General features: G+C 37.3%; 1 protein-coding gene across 4 annotated transcripts in view; it reads right to left on the reverse strand.

Moving 5' to 3' along the window:
* PPARG (peroxisome proliferator activated receptor gamma) overlaps positions 1–19,201 on the reverse strand; it is a 134,345-nt gene that overhangs the window by 44,076 nt on the left and 71,068 nt on the right. For all 4 annotated transcript variants that reach the window (XM_027042668.2, XM_027042669.2, XM_015074649.3 and 1 more), the window contains 2 exons: positions 5,851–6,078; positions 4,104–4,273 (listed from right to left, as the gene is read on the reverse strand). In XM_027042668.2, the coding sequence (XP_026898469.1) occupies positions 4,104–4,273; positions 5,851–6,070 (390 nt within the window). In that variant the 5' untranslated portion in view covers positions 6,071–6,078. The remainder of the gene's footprint in view (positions 1–4,103; positions 4,274–5,850; positions 6,079–19,201) is intronic.

The raw sequence follows: 19,201 nt of genomic DNA on the forward strand, positions 1-19,201 counted from the left end.
TATTTTTTTCACATTAAATTTTTTTTTAACGTTTATTTATTTTTGAGAGAGAGAGAGAGAGACAGAGTGCAAGTGGGAGAGGGGCAGAAAGAGGAGACACAGAATCTGAAGCAAGATCCAGGCTCTGGGCTGTCAACACAGAGCCCAAGACGCAGCTTGAACCCACAAACTATGAAATCATGACCTGAGCCGAAGTCAGATGCTTATCCAACTGAGCCATCCAGGTGCCCCATTTTTTTCACATTTTAAAAGAAGGCTAATGTACAGAACTATTTTCATGAAAAAATGTTGGTGAGAAATTTTGCTTGGATTTTTGCCATTGTGATCATATATGTTTTATGCTATTCCTTGAGTGCTTTTTAAAATTTTCACTTTTAAAAACTGATCCTCATGGCTGAACATACTGCTTAGCTAGCTTAAATGGGCAGGTTCCAGAGTATTCAGTTATCTGGCATGGCTGGAAAGGAAGGTGTTTTTGATGAGAGAATTATGTTACTTACAATGCAAAGTTTTGTTTTGACTCATACGATATCTTTCAATGTGTATCATATTATTTTTGTGATGATTTGGGGTCTTTCAATGTTAAAGGAAAATAATCCTGAATATTATTTATGTACTGTACATGTACATAAAACCATAAACTAAAAATATACACAAATTCAGCACACAGCTTAGGAGTTGCTTTGGTGTATATATTATTCAGTAGCCAAAGGTTTTTTTATCTAAGTCTGCAATATTAATAACCAAGAATCTGTCACTATTCCACTTTAATCCAAGCCCAATTCTGTTTATTCCTGTTTGAATTTTGGCAGGGATCACTAATATAAACCTGTTCCATTGACAATGTAAAAATGTTTCAGATGACCCACTAACATCTATCATAAGCAATACTAGAACTATTCTTTTTTTTTTTTTAATGTTTATTTATTTTTGAGACAGAGACAGACAGAGCATGAGCAGGGGAGGAGCAGAGAGAGAGGGAGACACACAATTCGAAGCAGGCTCCAAGCTCTGAGCTGTCAGCACAGAGCCTGATGCGGGGCCCAAACCCACAAACTGCAATATCATGACCTGAGCTGAAGTCGGAGGCCTAACCGACTGAGCCACCCAGGCACCCCAGACTATTCTGTTCAATTCATAAACTAGTCTGCAGGTTTATGGTTAACTGTATTCTAATCATGGGCACATGATACATTCTGCTGAAATGGCAAATGTTAAACTGCCAAAGTACCCTTTACAAAATACAGGTGAGTCAAACACATTTGTTTGTTCACTTTCCTGGCTTTTTGTTGAGTATTGTTGATAAGCTAAGAAGATATCTTTGATTACTGATAGCCACTGATCTAAATTAGCTGCATTCAGACTGCGGCAGCAATTTTGTTTAATTCCACAGCAGCAAAGAATGAGTATTTCTTCAGCCTCAATGCCTTATAACAGTGGTTCTCAAACTTTCTGGTCTTAGGACCCCTTTACTCTCTTAAAAATTATTGAGGACCCCATGAGCTTTTGTTTATGTGGTTATATCTACTGATACTTGTCAGACTAGCAATTAAAACTGAAAAATTGTTATGTACAAGAACATAACAGGCAAACATTCCATTAGCCACCAAAGCTATATTACTATTCCATGTCATGTAGTTTCTGGAACACTCCACTTATACTCCTGAGAGAGTGAGAGTGAAAACGGTAAATGACAACTGACAATTGTTATAAAAGTAGTTTCAACCTCACAGGTGCCTTGAAAAGGTCTTAGGGAATCCACAGGCTACCAGAACACACTTTGAGAACTACTGACTTATATGTGGAGAAGCCAAATTATATTATTCCACTAACATTTCTTTTTACTCTTATCTTTAAAATGAGTAGATATTGGGGCGCCTGGGTGGCTCAGTCGGTTAAGCGTTCAACTTCGGCTCAGGTCATGATCTCGCGGTCCGTGAGTTCGAGCCCCGCATCGGGCTCTCTGCTGACAGCTCAGAGCCTGGAGCCTGTTTCAGATTCTGTGTCTCCCTCTCTCTGACCCTCCCCTGTTCATGCTCTGTCTCTCCCTGTCTCAAAAACAAATAAACGTTAAAAAAATTTAAAAAATAAAATAAAGTAAAATGAGTAGATATCTATTTTGCCTTCCAAGGTTAGCATAACCTTCTTTGCATTTTAGTCTCAGAAGTCTGTAATCCAGGGTCTTCTTTGGATTTTATTAAGTGTTCATTCTCCATCTCTGCCTTAGGACCCTTTCTGTTCCTAATTTGATGGCATTTGAACTTTGTCCTTCTCCTTCTTGCTATTTTTCTTCTTTGCTTGCTTTTACTTTGTAAGTTTTGTGCCCTCAGGACTTAGTTTTTATTACTGTAACCAACTACTGTCTTTCAATTTTTAGCTGTTATCAGTAATGGCCACTGCCCACAAATACTGACATGATGGAACTATTTGCTTAAACGTTCTCGTTTTCTAAGCCTATAAAAAGCAGTAATATATGGAGGAAACTTAACCAATCACACTGTTTTTATTTACCAATGTTAATTACCAAGATGACCAAACAGAATGGTTTCTTCAGGTGTTTCTCAGAATTTGGCAACAATTTGCTCCAAAATTACATAAATCTAACACAATAAAATGACATGTTTTCACTAGTCACTGCAATCTTAAATAACTGACCATACCTAATGATTTCATTCATCACAGATATTTTAGTTTGGTTTCAATCACACAATGAATACTTATTAGTGTTTTAAATGAAAGTATCTCTCTGCCAATAGTATTTCAAAAAGTCATTTTGGAATTTTAGACCTTAGAGATGAATAAGACCTTGGATAAGTAATTCAACCAAGTCATTTTACACATGAGGTGACTGAGGGTTTATATGATTGGCTAGTAACTCTGGACAGGTGGCTGGGTGACTACAACCTTGTCTCTTTTCACTTTATTAGGTTGCCTTTAGAAAAATAAACTGAATTAAAGAGATTTTAGAGATCATCTAATTCAACCCCATCATTTTATAGATGCAAAAACTTAGGCAGAATGTGGTTAAAAAAAAGCATCTTATACAATATCTAGTGCATAGTAGATATTCAATAAATATTAAGTTCTGTTTTGGCTTAGGAACCCAGATGTTCTAACACCAGTTAGGAACCCAGATGTTCTAACACCTACCTAACTGCTGTTGTACACTTTTATTCTGAATAAAAACCCCAACTGAGGTTTGAATAGGATCTTACATAAGCAGTGTTTATTTTATAAGGTAAATATTTATGAACAATTTATTCTGAACCTTAGGGTATATAACAAATAGTATTTTTTACTATTTTATTCACTGAGTATATTAAAATTATTTTAAAAGATTACTTACTAAAATATGAGTTGGTTAAGAATTTCTTAATAATTGGGCAGAATATTAATAAATATTTGAGCTTTCCAAAATACACTTTTCACAAAGAAGGGACTTGAGGAAAAACAGTATGTCTCTTCCAAAACAGTTCTATCTTTTTGCCTGTCCATCATACATGTCTCAGACCAATGTGAAATAAGAAAACACAGAGCACTGGTTAAGGAATCGTAAGATATATATTCTAGTTAGCCCTAGTTCTGCCACTTCCTAATGGATGACCATGGGTGGGTTTCTACATCTGTAAGGTGGGCATAAATAAGCTCAACCTCATGGGACTGTTCTAGGTATCAAATAAACGTATCTATCTATCTAATCTATCAAGCTTTACATATACAAAATATCACTTGGAATAGTGGGAAAAAAAACAAAACTAGAGGATTCAGAAAATCTGGGTTCTGGGTCACCTCATTGCTATTTTGTCATGACATACTGAACAACTCATTTATTATTTTTTTTAATCTGCAGGATGCAAGGGTTGAACTAGATCAGTGGCTCAAGGACCAGTTTGGAGAGAAGGAAGTGAGGCAAAGCAGCTCTGCTTTCACTGATTTTCTTAGGTTTTCAAATATATCATTTGAAGAATGGGTTTTACCAAAACAAAAGTTTGACAATTTTATCACATTTCCTTGCTGTGTGTTCACAACAAGAAATGAAATAAGAAGTAAACTGTCAGAAAATTTTTTGGAAAAAAAAAAAATTTTTTTTTTTTTTTTTTTACCTTGCATCCTTCACACGCATGAACTCCATAGTGAAACCCAGAAGCTTTATCTCCACAGACACGGCATTCAATTGCCATGAGGGAGTTGGAAGGCTCTTCATGAGGCTTACTGTACAGCTGAGTCTTTTCAGAATAATAAGGTGGGGATGCAGGCTCCACTTTGATTGCACCTGTGTACAGAAAAATGTGAGCAGATAATTATCACATGACAAACTGCTAAAAAGGCACTATGGCAAGTCTCCCTTATTGCCATGTTTATTATTTAAGCGTAGAAACATTATGGAACATGAAAACAAAACATAGGAAAAAGTAGGCTTTGTAACCACAGGCAAGTCACAACACCTCTGAGCTTCACCTGTAAAAATAAAATGGGGAAGGGTATTAGGTCTGTGGTTTTATGACCCTTCAACACCTGGTAGTACTAAAGCTCTGACAGACACCACATAGTATCTGAGACCATTAAGGTTATTTTGTTACATAATGTGCTGTATTTGGCATTCATCACAATATTAAACTATATATTTTATTTATTTAAAAAAATTTAATGTTTATTCATGAGAGAGAAGGAGACAGAGTGTAAGCAGGGGAGGGTCAGAGGGAGGGGGAGACACAGACTCTGAAGCAGGCTCCAGGCTCTGCGCTGTCAGCACAGAGCTCCATGTGGGGCTTGAACCCATGAACTGTGAGATCATGACCTGAGCCCAAGTCAGACGCTTAACCCCCTGAGCTGCCCAGGTGCTCCTATATTTTTATTTAAATATTGCATTTAGGAAGTATTTTTAAACCACTCTTGTCAAACACAGAAGCAACCAATGCTGTGGAAAAGGTACTGGAATGCCCAGCTTGAAGGTACATGGAAAATAAGAGACCAGGTTTTCCAACAATATTGTGTTAGAAAAGGTGGTTTGTAAAATAATTTTTGATAGAGTGAGAGAACCCATGGCAAGTAAGCACTACCTTTCTGCTGTGTAGGATCAGGCCTATTAAATTTCCATATTAGGCTCTAACTGAAAACCATGCAAATATAACGAAGTATATTATTTATCTTTTTGAAAAAAACTAGAAATACAGGAAGTTCTTACTGTCAAGTAATGGTTGCCAATTACACGGAGGTGGCTTTGGAAAACGAGCATATCAGCACATGAAGATAAAATCAAGGAAACAGCATCACAGAAATTCATCTTATCTTGAAAAGTGCAGTTTTGGTTTGTCTTGAGTCTGATGTTTTGACATGAATTTAGTTAATGGCAGGAAGATTTATCAATAGACTACAATGGCGAAATTTAAATTTGTGCAGAGAAACAGGTTTCAGTATAAGTTACTCAAACTGCAGAATTAGGAAAAATGAACAACTTTGCAATTTAGTGATCATAAGTTATATAAAGTAGCAAACTGTTACTTATTAACTTAAGCAGCCAAAAGAATCCAAAGTTGGGTGATGGACTCTTAGCCTGAGATAAACCTGGCAATGTCATCATGCTGGAAAACGCTCCTATGAAGGAAAGAAACAAGAAATAAGGAAAGGAAAAGGGAAGGAAGGAGGGGAAAAAAGAATAATCTGGGGATTTACACACTACTTTTCTTTTTGGTATACTGTAAATACCTAACATTTCAGAGATAAATGGATGAATAAATGAATGGTATACATTTTCTATACAGTTTTAGTCTCTGGAGCATTTATTCCAGTGTTGAGAGGTTAGAACGATTTTAGTCTTAGCCATCTGAAAAGTGAAAATAAACATCATACTTTGGTACTCTTGGAGCTTCAGGTCATACTTATAATCAGCAACCATTGGGTCTGCTCTTGCGAATGGAAGGTCTTCATAGTGTGGAGTGGAAATGCTGGAGAAATCCACAGTGGTGAAGGGCTTGATGTCAAAAGAATGAGAGTGGTCATCCATTACGGAGAGATCCACGGAGCTGATTCCAAAGTTGGTGGGCCAAAATGGCATCTCTGTGTCAACCATGGTAATTTCTGAAATGGAAAGAAGAACAGCTATAGAGTTAGTCCTGAAGAGCAGAGCAATCTTCTAAAAAGATACACAGGAAGGGAACTTAAAGGTTCTTTGGTTCAGTGATCTCATCTAGGTTACCGTAATGAGAGAAGAACACATAACCACCTTCTGAGTGCTGTCCAGGCTGTTTTACTAAAGGAAAGAAGCCATCCCTTACCAGGATATCACTCACAGTAGAGAACCCTAAAATAGTATCAATGTGGTCAGCGTGCCCATGTGAATGTCCCACAAACAGTCCTGCTCTCGTTATCTCCTAAAGAAGATCATCAAATCAAGTATGCTAATGATTTTTATTATTTATTAATTTTTTTGTTAATGATTTTTTAAAAGGCATAAAGTTCTGGGACAGTTTTACTTTCTCGAAGTTAGAGATCCTAAATATTTTTCTCTTCAGGATAAAAATTTTGCTCCCCTATTTGTGTTTATAATTTCTGTCTTGTGTGACAGAAAATTTGGCACATTAAATTTAGGTAAAAGTTTATTCCTTAACTGCATTGTAAGAATAATTTCATTCTTAAACTTTTCTTTTTTAATTTTAGAGAAGAAAGGAGAGTGCACAGGCAGAGGAGAGGGGCTGAGGGAGAGAGAATCTCAAGCAGACTCTGTGCTCAGTGTGAAGCCCGAGACATGGCTCAATCCCATGACCCTGGGATCATGATTTGAGCTAAAATCAAGAACTGGACACTCAACCAACTGGGCCACTTAGGTGCCTCAAGAATAATTTTATTCTTTTAATTTTTTTTAATGATTATTTATTTTTGAGAGAGAGACAGAGAGACAGAGTATAAGCAGGAAGGGGCAGAGAGAGAGGGAGACACGGACTCTGAAGCAGGCTCCAGGCTCTGAGCTGTCAGCACAGAGCCCGACGTGGGGCTCGAACTCACGAACTGTGAGATCATGACCTGAGCCAAAGTCGGACGCTCAACCAACTGAGCCATGCAGGCGCCCCAAGAATAATTTTATTCTTAAAGTTAATTCAAAAATGAATCTTTTTAAGAAGGGAAGATCCCTCTATGAGAACTTCCTCAAATATTTATCTTTTCTGTGCATACAGTTTTCCTTAAAGAGGAGAAAGTGTTCTGCATATTGAGAATGGAAAGGTTAGAGCTATGTGGAAACATATCTGATTATAAATGAGTGAATGTCAAAATGAGAATCTAGCCCAGCATTAATTTTAAACCACCCTCAAACCAAAACCACAACAAAACAAAAACAGAAACAATAAAACATATAAAAGACAAAGGTAAAAACACTTATATGGATTCTAAGACCGCAAAATAACTTGTTTCATCAATTGCCTGCTGAGGATGATACATGCCACCTACATTTTCAAAATATGATTTGTGGCCACAGTGAGTGAAATCCCTGAGGGATTTTAGTTCTTAGTATTTAATGTGGACTTGTGAGGCACCAGAGTGTGTGGACTTTAAACCTTTATGCGGTAGGAACCTCTCTGGGTATTTATTTATGTAGATATTCAGACATGTGAACCCAAATGGTACCTAATGGGTCCTTGGTTGTCCTGAAACCAGTTTGCTCTTCAAAGTGGTGCCAAAAAAGGCAGTCACTGAGTATTTTAACTGGTAACTTTTTGGTCAAAAACACTAGTGAAAAGCTGTGTGAACTTGGGACCGCTGACATTGGAGACAAAGAAATGAACTGTTCACAAACCCGAGAGCTCCTGAAATCACAGGCTTATGTGTCTTATTTGTAGTCATATCTCTATCACCTAGCAATGGGCCTGGCTCATACTAGGTGCTCATATTAAATACCAAATGAATTGATGAGGTGGCTGTGTGATGAGGCGGCTGTGAAATTTTAGCAGAACAAGGCAGGGAAGGGGGAGAAGCGAACTAATATTTATTGAAGTACTTCACATATACCAGACACATTCTATCTCTGATTCCATGTAACCCAAGATCTTATCCCCACTTTATAGATTAACCAGGACCAGAGACGTAAAGTGACTTTCCCAGTGTCCAATATATGGTAAACAGAGGATTCAAACTCAAGATGGACCCAGGATCCTATTCTGTACATAATCTCTTCATTCTCTCATTGATGAAAACAGTTTATGGAGAAAGGGCTACTCTCCTAGGGGTATCTGTCAGGGGGCCTCTTGGTTTTTTTCCCAGCAAGCAGAGAGCTAAGGAATTTACTCTCAAAGGCTGACTCTTGCATGAGGTTAAAGATTCCAGCTGCGGTCTTCATGAGGAAAACAAAGTGCCTTGAAAACACAAATAAGGAGACTGTCCTATGAATGTGCTTCAGTGGTTCCAAGAGGACTCATTAGGCACCGTGTGGGTTCACATGTCTGAATATCTACATAAATAAGTACCCAAACAACCCTGTTATCTGAGTCACAGTATAAACACTACACAAGAAGAGGAATGTGTATTGGTGATAGCTTAAAGGTCATGCTGGGTCTCAATGACATCCAGAAAAACATTTATGCTCTAAATGACAAGGGCACCCATCAAACTGTGCCCTCTGTTTCACAATTCATTTAAACCTAACTAACCCAGGTCACTCCACTTACTTTGCCCTTCTCCTCAGCAAGCTTATTTTACATTTCTCTATCTCCTTTTCTGGGTATAACTTACTTTCCTATCAAAATATACCTCTTTTGTCTCAATTTTAATATCCATGAAAGTGGGTTTATCAACTATTTCTCATGTCTGCTGCAAAGTTCAACTGCAAACAAAATAAAGGTTGACTGAGTTAAAGGCAGTGTATAAGCATCTATATGAATACTGGGAAATAAAAATAAGGATGCAAAAAAAAAATCTATGTTGCAAGAATAACTGGTTGCTATGACTTCAATAACACCCTGTGAACCAAAGCCATGCTTCTTAATACAGGAATCATACTCCAAGGGGTCACTTAATTTATTGAAAAATTTGGGGGAAAATTTTAATGTTAAAATAGACATTTATGTATAAACAAATAGAATGAAAAATTCATGTGATTTTAAAGATGTAATATCTAACTTAAAAATTGGTACCTGTAGTACATTTCATGGCCAAAAGAATGCCGTTTTAAAAAAAATAGCTTTGGGGCAACTGGATGGCACAGTTGGTTAAGTGATTAAGCGTCCCACTCTTGATTTTGGCTCAGGTCATGACCTCACATGAGATCAAGCCCTGAATCTGTCAGCGTAGAGCCTGCTTAGGATTCTCTTTCTCCCTCTCTCTCTCTCTCTGCCCCTCCCCTGCTTGCTCGCTCTCTCTCAAAATAAATAAATAAATAAACATTAAAAAATGAAAATAGCCTTTATTTTTATTTATTTTTTATTTTTTAGAGAAGAGAGTGTGGGCATGCGAATGGGGGTGGGGGTGTGGGTGGGGAGGAGCAGAGGGAGAGTGAGAGAATTTTAAGCAGGCTCCTTGCTCAGCATGGAGCTAGATACGAGGCTTGATCCCATGACCCTGGGATCATGACCTGAGCTAAAATCAAGAGTTGGATGCTCAACTGACTGAGCCACCCAAGTGCCCCCAAAATAGCCTTTATTTTTAAAATCAGTTTTAGGTTTACTTAAAAGTTGAGCAGAAAATACAGAGTTCCCATATACTTTTATTCCCCTCCTCACTTTCCCTGACCCCTGAAACACACACAATTTCCCCTATTATTAACTTGCATTTCCCTTGTTATTAACACATGGCAGTAGTGTGGTATGCTTGTCACAAAATTGATGAGCCAAAATTGACACATTATTATCAACTAAAGTCCACAGTTTGCATTCCAGTTCATTCTTTGTGTTGTACATTCTGCTATTTTGACAAATGCATAATGCCATGTATCCATCATCACAGAAGCACACTGAATAGCTTCACTGCCCTAAACATTCCCTGTGCTCCACCTCGTCATCCCTCCCTTTTCCCACTCCCCCTGCCCCACCCCAGAATGCTACACTTTTTCTGTCCTCTTCTAGTAAGGGCATATTAGTTGAAATGCAGGAGAAGTTCTGACCTTCATACATTGTATTTAATAAGTTAAATGTCTAACATGGCATTCAAGGCTCCTCCCCCCACCCCGACAGAGTCCTAACTTACTTATTTTCCACTAGTGATCCCAAACCCCATTTCCATTCTTGGCATACTCTCTACTTAGGCATATCACATTATTTGTGCAGGTTAAACATGCTGCACATTTCCTAGTCTGCTCATCTTTGTTCATGCCAAGGCTGCTGTATTTTCTTCCTATCCCCCATCACTATAAGTCACAATCCTTCTGTCTTTCCCACAGTGGGAAATCCCATAGTATCCAAATGCTACATTTTTCAGGAAACCTCTCATGAAGTCTCCAACTTAAAAATTCTTTGCGTCCCTACAGCTCTTTGTACCTCCTTTTTAATTCTGATATAATTATTTGGATAAATATCTCTGCTATCAGATTTCAAGTTTTTTTTTTTAAGTTTATTTATTTATTTTGAGAGAGAGAAAGAGCGTGCGTGCACATGGGAGTTGGGGAGGGGCAGAGAGAGACAGAGAGAGAGAATCCCAAGTGGGCTCCACACTATCAGTGAGGAGCTAGATGTAGGGATCGAACTCACGAACCTTGAGATCATGACCTGAGCTGAAACCAAGAGTCGGATGCTTAACTGTCTGAGCCATCCAGGAGCCCCTCAGATTTCAACTTCTAAATGGACGGTGTTTTATTTTTCTGTTTTCTCTTTACACCTTATGCACAGTTGTTGCTCACTAAATGTCTGCCAACTGAATGATATCTTATAGAGAAGAGTAGAATGAGGATTCACTTTTCTGTGAAAATAGAAAAAAAGTAGGGGTGCCTGGGTGGCTCAGACAGTAGAGCATGTGACTCTTGATTTTGGGGTTGTGAGTTTGAGCCCCATGTTGGGTGTAGGGATTACTTAAAAAATAAATAAAAATTACAATTAAAAATGCATAAAAATGTTTAAAAAGTAAAAGAAGAGGGAAAGAATGAAGATACTCTCTCGATGTAATTTTGCTAACACTTGGGTTCCCCTAGAAAAGATGTTAATCTTCAATATTATAAGTAAAATACAATTTAAGCTGTAACCTCTCCCCTCAACAAAGTATACTGCATTCAGTTTTTCTCTTGATAATTGCAGGAACAAGATTAGGGTCCTATAAATTCTCCCCCCCGCCCCATATGAAAGACAACATAAGAAAGAAAAACACCTTGCCTCTTCATCTCTACAAAAACATATTAACTCAAATATATATTTTCCTTTTCTCCTTTCACTTCTCTCTGTCCTTTTATTTTGGGACATACTGACCTAAACAATATTACTCTATGGACTATAGTAACTGGGAGGCATAGTGGTTTCCTAGACATTTTATTTTATTTTGACTTAGGGATGGGTCCAGGGAGCCTGCTTCTAATTTTGTCTCTAGAAAACATAAGCTACTGTTTCTGCCAAGCTGTAAGTCGAGTAGGTGTTTTTTGTTACTCTGTGCAATTACCCATGAAAGAACAAATGAACAAAATATTTTCATGAGCAACAGCCCTTCTCAGGGATAAGTGTCTTAACTTTCCAGCTGGGTGACAGGAGTGGGTTGCATCAGCGTTTATCCATCAATTTCACAATCTTAAGTGTGTTTCAAGCAAAAGTCTTTAGGCAGACATTGTAAGCAAGGACATGAATTTGTGCCATTTATTTAAACCTTCAAACTTGGCTTTATGCTCTATTATAGTCAATGAGCAGACTGTGCACTCCAAAGTATAATGTATTTCAAACAAAAATACAACCAGTATCATGCCAAAATAAAGTAACCTCTCTACATGGAAATGTATCATTATTTGGGAATATGGAAGTGGCCAGAAAAGATGGTAATGTATTAAATCAAGCACCAGAACTATGTGGTTTACCTTTGGGGTTTTACGCTGTCCCCTAAGAAAAGGAAAACTTCTACTGGAATTTCTGGAGAAACACTGCATCTCCTTAATACATTAGCTAATTACATTAGCTAATACTAACAGAATGCTAAATCTTTCCTAAGTATTGTGCCAAATACAACACTTGGACCATGTTTATTTAATCCTCACAACAACCCCACGAGGCAGGTACACTCATAATTCTCTTTAGAAAAGGGGAAAGTGAGACATGGAAGTATCTAACTTGCTGGAGAACACACAGTTACTAAGTAGTAAAGGTGGATAATGAACCCAGATGGTTGAAAATGCCACAGCCTGCACACTTCACCTTCTAAACTTTTTTTTCTTAACTTTCTAAACTGGTTAGAAAAACAACTTCTCTTTCTGATCCTACTGTTCTATCCTAAACAACAATTAATTTCCACAAGCCTTCAGTGAACACCTAGGATGTGCCAGTACAGAGGGTTGGGAATATACTATCCCCTATTTATTATCAAATAAAACTTAACTTTAGAGAAAGGTGTTGTGCTCGCTTGGGCAGCACATATACTAAAAAAGAGAAAGACTTCCATAGATTCTCTAAAATTCAGTAGCCTTGTTGGAGGTGACCTTAAAGAGACATTTAAGTCACTAATTTTTTTCAATCTCTTCTAATATAGTACTCAGCAGGATGGCTCCGGCTTATTTATCCAGCCCCTCCCATTGGTTCATGCAAATCATTCTGCGGTGTAAACTGACCTGGGAAGTTTCTAATTTAAGTCTTCTCCCATTATGATAGCTGATACCCAGAGACAAAAATCATCTTGAAATATTGGAGTGGAAAAGGCCTCTGAGATACTCAAAGTCCCTCATTTCACAGATTAGGACAATGAGAGAAAGTGATTTGCCCACAGCACATAGCACATAGCTGACCATGTGAGAATCCAGGTTTTCTGCCTCCTACCCTAGTGTTCTCTACACCACATTACAAAGGTGTTACTATATGTGAATATGTTGAAAATGGGGCTTTTTAAGGATTGTCCCAATTTTCACAGATCCAGATTTTTGGGGGTCTTTATATATAGGAACAACATCAAATTTATGAAGGCAAGAAGTCTCATGCAACTGGATGGCAAATTAGAGTAAAATCATGTGTAATGGAATTTGTTCCTAACAAAAATTAATAAACTCTGAATTCATCAAAAGGTTTAGGGAATAATTTAATAGAGTGAGCACAGATCAGTCCAAGTTTTTACATAAAAAATACAAGCACACATAAGTTACTTATTTATTTTTTGCAGGCTGCCGTTCTGAACATTAACAATGGAGGTAAATGAGCCAGTTATCACGTGAGATGCTCTGGGCTTCAATCTTGACCTATTGCTGTGTCAGTTTTGTGTCTCTTTATCCCTAATTAACCCATCTATAAAAGAATATTGCCTACCTCATGGAGTTGTTACAAAGATTAAATTAGTGACTATGTGTAAAGCACCTAACATAGGGCCAGACACTTAGTTAAGTTCTCAATAAATATAATTATTAGTAGTAGCAGTCATTCTTATACATATCAGGAACCACAGTACTAGAATCATGTAAAAGGTGGGCTCATGGCCTCCAAAGCTACCACTAGGGGACAGGAAGAGGAAGAAACACTAGCAAAGTCCTATTGTTCAAACAGGACTACGCCTTCAACAGATGTCCTGTTTTAAAGACCTCTGGAAAAGGAGTCCACAGCTTCTCTCAGTTACTCATTCCAATGCTTAATTGCTCTTTTGTAGCCAGGAAAGTCTAGGTCTTACCTGGCATTTCTCCAACTGTGTTATACATATGTTAATGATGTTCCTTTTAAAATAATTAAAAAGAAAAATTCGGTAAGCAAATAAATTTCGGAAATGCTAGGTCATGCAAGGTTAAACAGGTTTATGCAGAACTTCTTAAGGCTCATATGCTAATAATTCATAAGAACGTACAAAGGAGAAGAAAGGCACAGTATGCAACATCTGAGGAGCCTCACATTTGATGGAATAGTTTGGGAAGTGATGGTATAACCTATGTTGGAGTTTGTAACTCCCCCCACCCCCCCCCCCCCCGCCATTTCTAAACACACATAGTTACCATTCTCTGCATATTTGTACTTGTACTTGAAAACTGTTATCAAGCTGTCCCTCAAGTTTTCTTTAACTTTAGAGTAACCAAGGGCAAGGATTTACATTGGCTAAAACAATAAAATCCAGGGGTACCTGGGTGGCTCAGTTGGTTAAGCATCCAACAACTTTGGCTTAAGTCATGATCTTGTGGTTCGTGAGTTTAAGCCCTTCCTTGGGCTCTGTGTTGACAGCTCAGAGCCTGGACCCTGCTTTAGATTCTGTGTCTCGCTCTCTCTCTGCCTCTCCCCTCCTCACAGTCTGTCTGTCTCTTTCAAAAAAAAAACATTAAAAAAATTTTAAAAACAAACAAAAACAAAAAACAAGAAACAACAATACCCAAGAGAGAAAGGACTTCTTAGTTAAGCCACGCAGAAAGGAATCACTAAAAAGACTAATGCTCCGCGTGCCTGGGTGGCTCATTTGGTTAAGTGACTGACTCTTGATTTTAGCTCAGGTCATGATCTCACAGTTTGTGGGTTTAAGCCCTGTGTCAGTCTCTGTGCTGATAACGTGGAGCCTGCTTGGGATTCTCTCTCTCTCTCTCTCTCTCTCTCTCTCTCTCTCTCTCTCAGCCCTTCTCTCTCATTCAAAATAAACTTAAAAAGAAAATAAAAAGACTAATGCTCTTTTTTATAGACACCATCCTAAAAGCTACCAGACAGAAAAAAAAGTCCCATATAAAGGATCAGGAACCAGAATGATAGTGAACTGCTGAACACAATACTGGAAGCCAGAAAATCAACAGAGCAAAGTCTTCAAAATTCAAAGAAAAAATTATTTCCAACTTGGAATTTTATACATTTTCAGAAATATCAGTCCTCAAAAAAAGTCACCCCCCCCCCCATGTACTCTTTCTAGTTCCACACCACAACAAAAAGAAAATATGGGATCCAGGAAACAAAGGCCCTAAATACCAGAGAGAAGTGAAAGGGAAGACCACAGGACAATAGTTCTCGAGCAGCCTGGAGGGAAGAGAACAGGAAAGTGAAGAAAGCCATGTGACATCACCCAGGAAATCAGAATCCCTGATATATATGACCATTTAGAGTTCTTATTACTGTCAGAGAGTTTGAGACTACCTAACATGTGGAAAAGGAACAGCAAAAATGAGCAAAAAGTTTCTAGTTAAAAAAAAAAGTTAACTTCAGAAACATAAACAGCTCTTCAGGATCTGAAACAATTGTAGTATACCGTGCCTGGTTCAACTGGAAGCAGTATTTCCAAAGCTAAGATGATGCAGACACGGACAACTGATTTCACTTACAATTACAAATAGCTGCATCATGAAGATGGGGAGGGGGGTCATGATTGGGGGGAAGAAGTTTGTGTTTTGGGAAAAGGGGTGTGGTGATAAAGGGCTAACCTCTTATCTTCCATTGTAGGAAGTCAGTGGGTAATGAATACAATTTTTAAAATTAGCAGCATAAGCATGTTATTTTAAAGACATAGAGGTAAGTTCCAGGAAAAATGTTTAAAAGAAGTAAAATTTACTTCTGAGGAATGGGAACTGGGTGTGAGACTGAGGGTCACTGTTTTTCATGAGAAGCTTTATCCTGACTTTGAAAACTGGGTACAAGTATTACTTTCATATAAGTAAAAATTAAGTTAAATATCTTTTAATTGTAGTATCACTGAACAGAGGGAATAAATATACTCCTTGCCTATTTCTCAGTCTTCCTAAAAGGAATTATCATACAATAAAACCTGGAAAAGTAGAGAAAATTTTAATGTAGTATCAAGTAAAATAAAGGAAAATCATAAAATATTTTTTGTACTTGATCAATAGTTGACTGTCCTTCTGGCTCAAGCATTTAAAAAACAAATTCTATCAATTCATTTCTTTTCCTTCACTGGTATCACTGATTTTGATCAGTAAAGCAGGAAAAAGTAAAACTTAATAATAGCTAATACTTCTGAAGTACTTACATGACAGGCACTGTACCTTAAAAACATTATATATGTAATTTATAATTTATTAAATGTTTATGTGTAAAATTTATAAATGTATACATATATATATAATTTAAATCTATAAATAGTCCTATGGGTTATATAATACTATTATCACCACCCAACAGATTGAAAACATTAGACAGAAAGGGGTTAATTGCTTTGCCTGATGTCAACAGGTAATAGGTACTAGGGTCTGAATCCTGTTTGGGTTTCTCTGAACAGAGAACCTCTTATTTTGTACACCATGAATTAAAAGGATTAGAAATGGATTACCTGCTGTGTCATTTGTTCCTTCAAAGTAAGAAAATTTATTTTCAAAAAAAAAAGTATTTTAGAGAGAGAGAGTGTGTGTGTGTGTGCGTGCATGTGTGAGTGGAGGAAAGAGAGAGGGAGGGAGGGAGAGAGAGAGAGAGAGAGAGAGAATCTTAAGCAGGCTCCATGCATAGAGCAGAGCTTGATGTGGGGCTCAATCCCACAACTCTAGAATCAGGACCTGAGCCAAAATCAAGAGTTGGACACTCAACTCAATGAACCACCCAGGTGCCCCAAGAAAATATATTTTCATTCTGTTCTCTACTTAGACTAAAACCCAAATGCAATGCTTCTGTGGTCTGGTTCCCCGTTGATACTCCCACTGGGAACCTTGGCAGAGGTTGAAGCATTCCAGTATGTAACCATATATGCACTTTTCTTTATAATGAGCCAGAAGGTCTCATAGCAAATTTTTACATTCAGATCAACAAAGCACTTTTCACCAGCTTTTAGACAAGGACACATTCACTTAAGTTTTTCAAGAGTTCATTTTCTCTTGCCTGGGCCACATCTTATTTATATAGCTTGCTTAATCCAATCCTGAGGTATCAAGATACAGGAAAGATAACAGGATCATGCCTTCATCCGTGACCATCTTTTCTTCTGCTTCCTGAGCTGGAAATTCATGTCCTCGTTTTCATCATGGTCAAACTAACTCAAGCTTGGGTCTTTTACTAAAACTACCTTCACTTGTTTCTAAAGGGAGACTTACTAGTAATCTAATCAACAGTAAAGCTAAGTCTGTTGAACAGTTAGTTATTACTATGGTTTAGCTGAAATTCCTACTTTACTAAGCACGTATGAGCAGCAAGTGAAGGAACAATATGGAGGTCAGAAAAAAAAATCGGAATGTTCTCTCCTGCTTGCTCCTTTGACACATTTTGGTTTTGGCTTTGTAGTGAGAAGGGAATGAAAATAGGAGAGAGGACACTGAGTGGAAAAGAAAAAATTAAGGGAATGGTCCAGGAGTTTGTTAACTACTCAGAAAGGAGGGACCACCAAAGATCTGCCAGAGTACTATTTCTCTTTGCTTTGTTCACCTCTCCAATCTTGTAAAGGGTCCTCCTGCAACCAGGAAAAGATAAGAGTTGTAGCAGTTTTAAATAATGCTTTACTACTGAAGCATCTCTAATAGCCTGAAATTATCAGAGTGGGAAGGCATTGTCTTACTTAGAGTTGTTTAGTCTGGCAAAATGATGTGATACACTATGCTTCTGTGTACTCTTGTTTTTAATTTACTGTGCCAAGCACCCTTAATGAGAAGACAATAGTCATAAGCTAAACAAACATGAGAACAAAAGTGTCAAAACAGATGTAGCCAGATTTCCAGTGGTTATGGGCTGATTTGCAGATTTTCACTAGCTATACTATATATTATCTCAAAAAATATTACAATGTGATATTAAAATAGCCATAGTAGTATATAGTAGTATATAATAGTATATAGTAAAATATAACAGTAAAAATAGTAAATATTTTCATGTTTAAATACTCCTCCTGAGCTATTATAGCATTATTAAACATATTCTATATGAAACCATTTTACACAATTCAAAACTCATTCATGATTTTAAAAATCTCTTAACTAGGAAGAAAAGGTAACTTCATTAATCTGATAAAGAACATCTGTAAACAACAAACAAACAAAAACCTAAAGTAGCCATCATACTTGATGGTGAAATATGTAAAGTTTTCCTCTGAGATCAGGAATGAGATAAGCACACTAGCTATCACTGCTTCTATTCAACAGTGTACTGGAAATCCTATCCAATGAAACGGGGAAAAAACAACAGCAAGGATTAGACAAGAAAAAAAAAACTAACATTACTCACAGATGACATGATTGTGTGTATAAAAAAGTTAAACCATTACAGTTAATAAGAGAATTTAGAAAAGTTGCTGGATATAAGGTCAATCAATATTCAAAAATGAACTGTATTTTTATAAGCCAGCAACAAATGGAAAATGACATTTTAAAATGATTTTTACAATAACATCAAAAACATCAAATACCTAGGGGGAAAAATCTAGCAAAATATGTGTAAGACTGCTATAATCAAAACTCAAGACTATTATTTAAAAAAAAGTATCTAAATAAATGAAAGGATATACTGTGTTCAGGGACTGGAATATTCAATATTATAAAGCTGTCAATTCTCTCCATATTTATCTAGAGTCAGAAAAAATTTTTATAATGTTTATTCAGTTTTGAGATTGAGAGAGACAGAAAGACAGAGAAGACAGAGAGACAGAGAGACGGAGAGCGAGGGCACAAACAGGGGAGGGACAGAGTGAGACAGGGAGACACAGAATCTGAAGCAGGCTCCAGGCTCTGAGTTATCAGCTTAGAGCCTGATGCAGGGCTCTAACCCATGAACCGTGAGATCATGACCTGAGCCGAAGTTGGACGCTTAACCAACAGAGCCACCAAGGCACCCCTAGATTCAGAAGAATTCTAATCAAAATATTAGCATTTTGGTGTAGAAACTGACATGTTTAGTCTAAAACTTATATGGAAATTCAAAGAGCCAAGAATAGCCAAGGTAATCTTGAAGAAAAGAACAGCGCTGGAGGATTTTACTACCAAATATTAAACCCAATTATAAAACTACAGTAAATTAAGATAATACATTAATTGGCACAAAAAGAAAAATAGACCAATGCAACAGGAGAGCAAGTCCACAATCAATCCCACATGTATATGGTCACTTAGGTTATGACCAAAATGTTACTGCAGTGTAGTGGGGAAAAGGAACATGTTGTCAATAAATGAAGTCAACTGTATATCCATATGGAAAAAAGTGAATCACCCTCTACCTTACAACATATGCAA

Source organism: Acinonyx jubatus, chromosome A2 (assembly GCF_027475565.1).
Source record: "Acinonyx jubatus isolate Ajub_Pintada_27869175 chromosome A2, VMU_Ajub_asm_v1.0, whole genome shotgun sequence".
In the NCBI taxonomy this organism is placed as follows: domain Eukaryota; kingdom Metazoa; phylum Chordata; class Mammalia; order Carnivora; family Felidae; genus Acinonyx; species Acinonyx jubatus.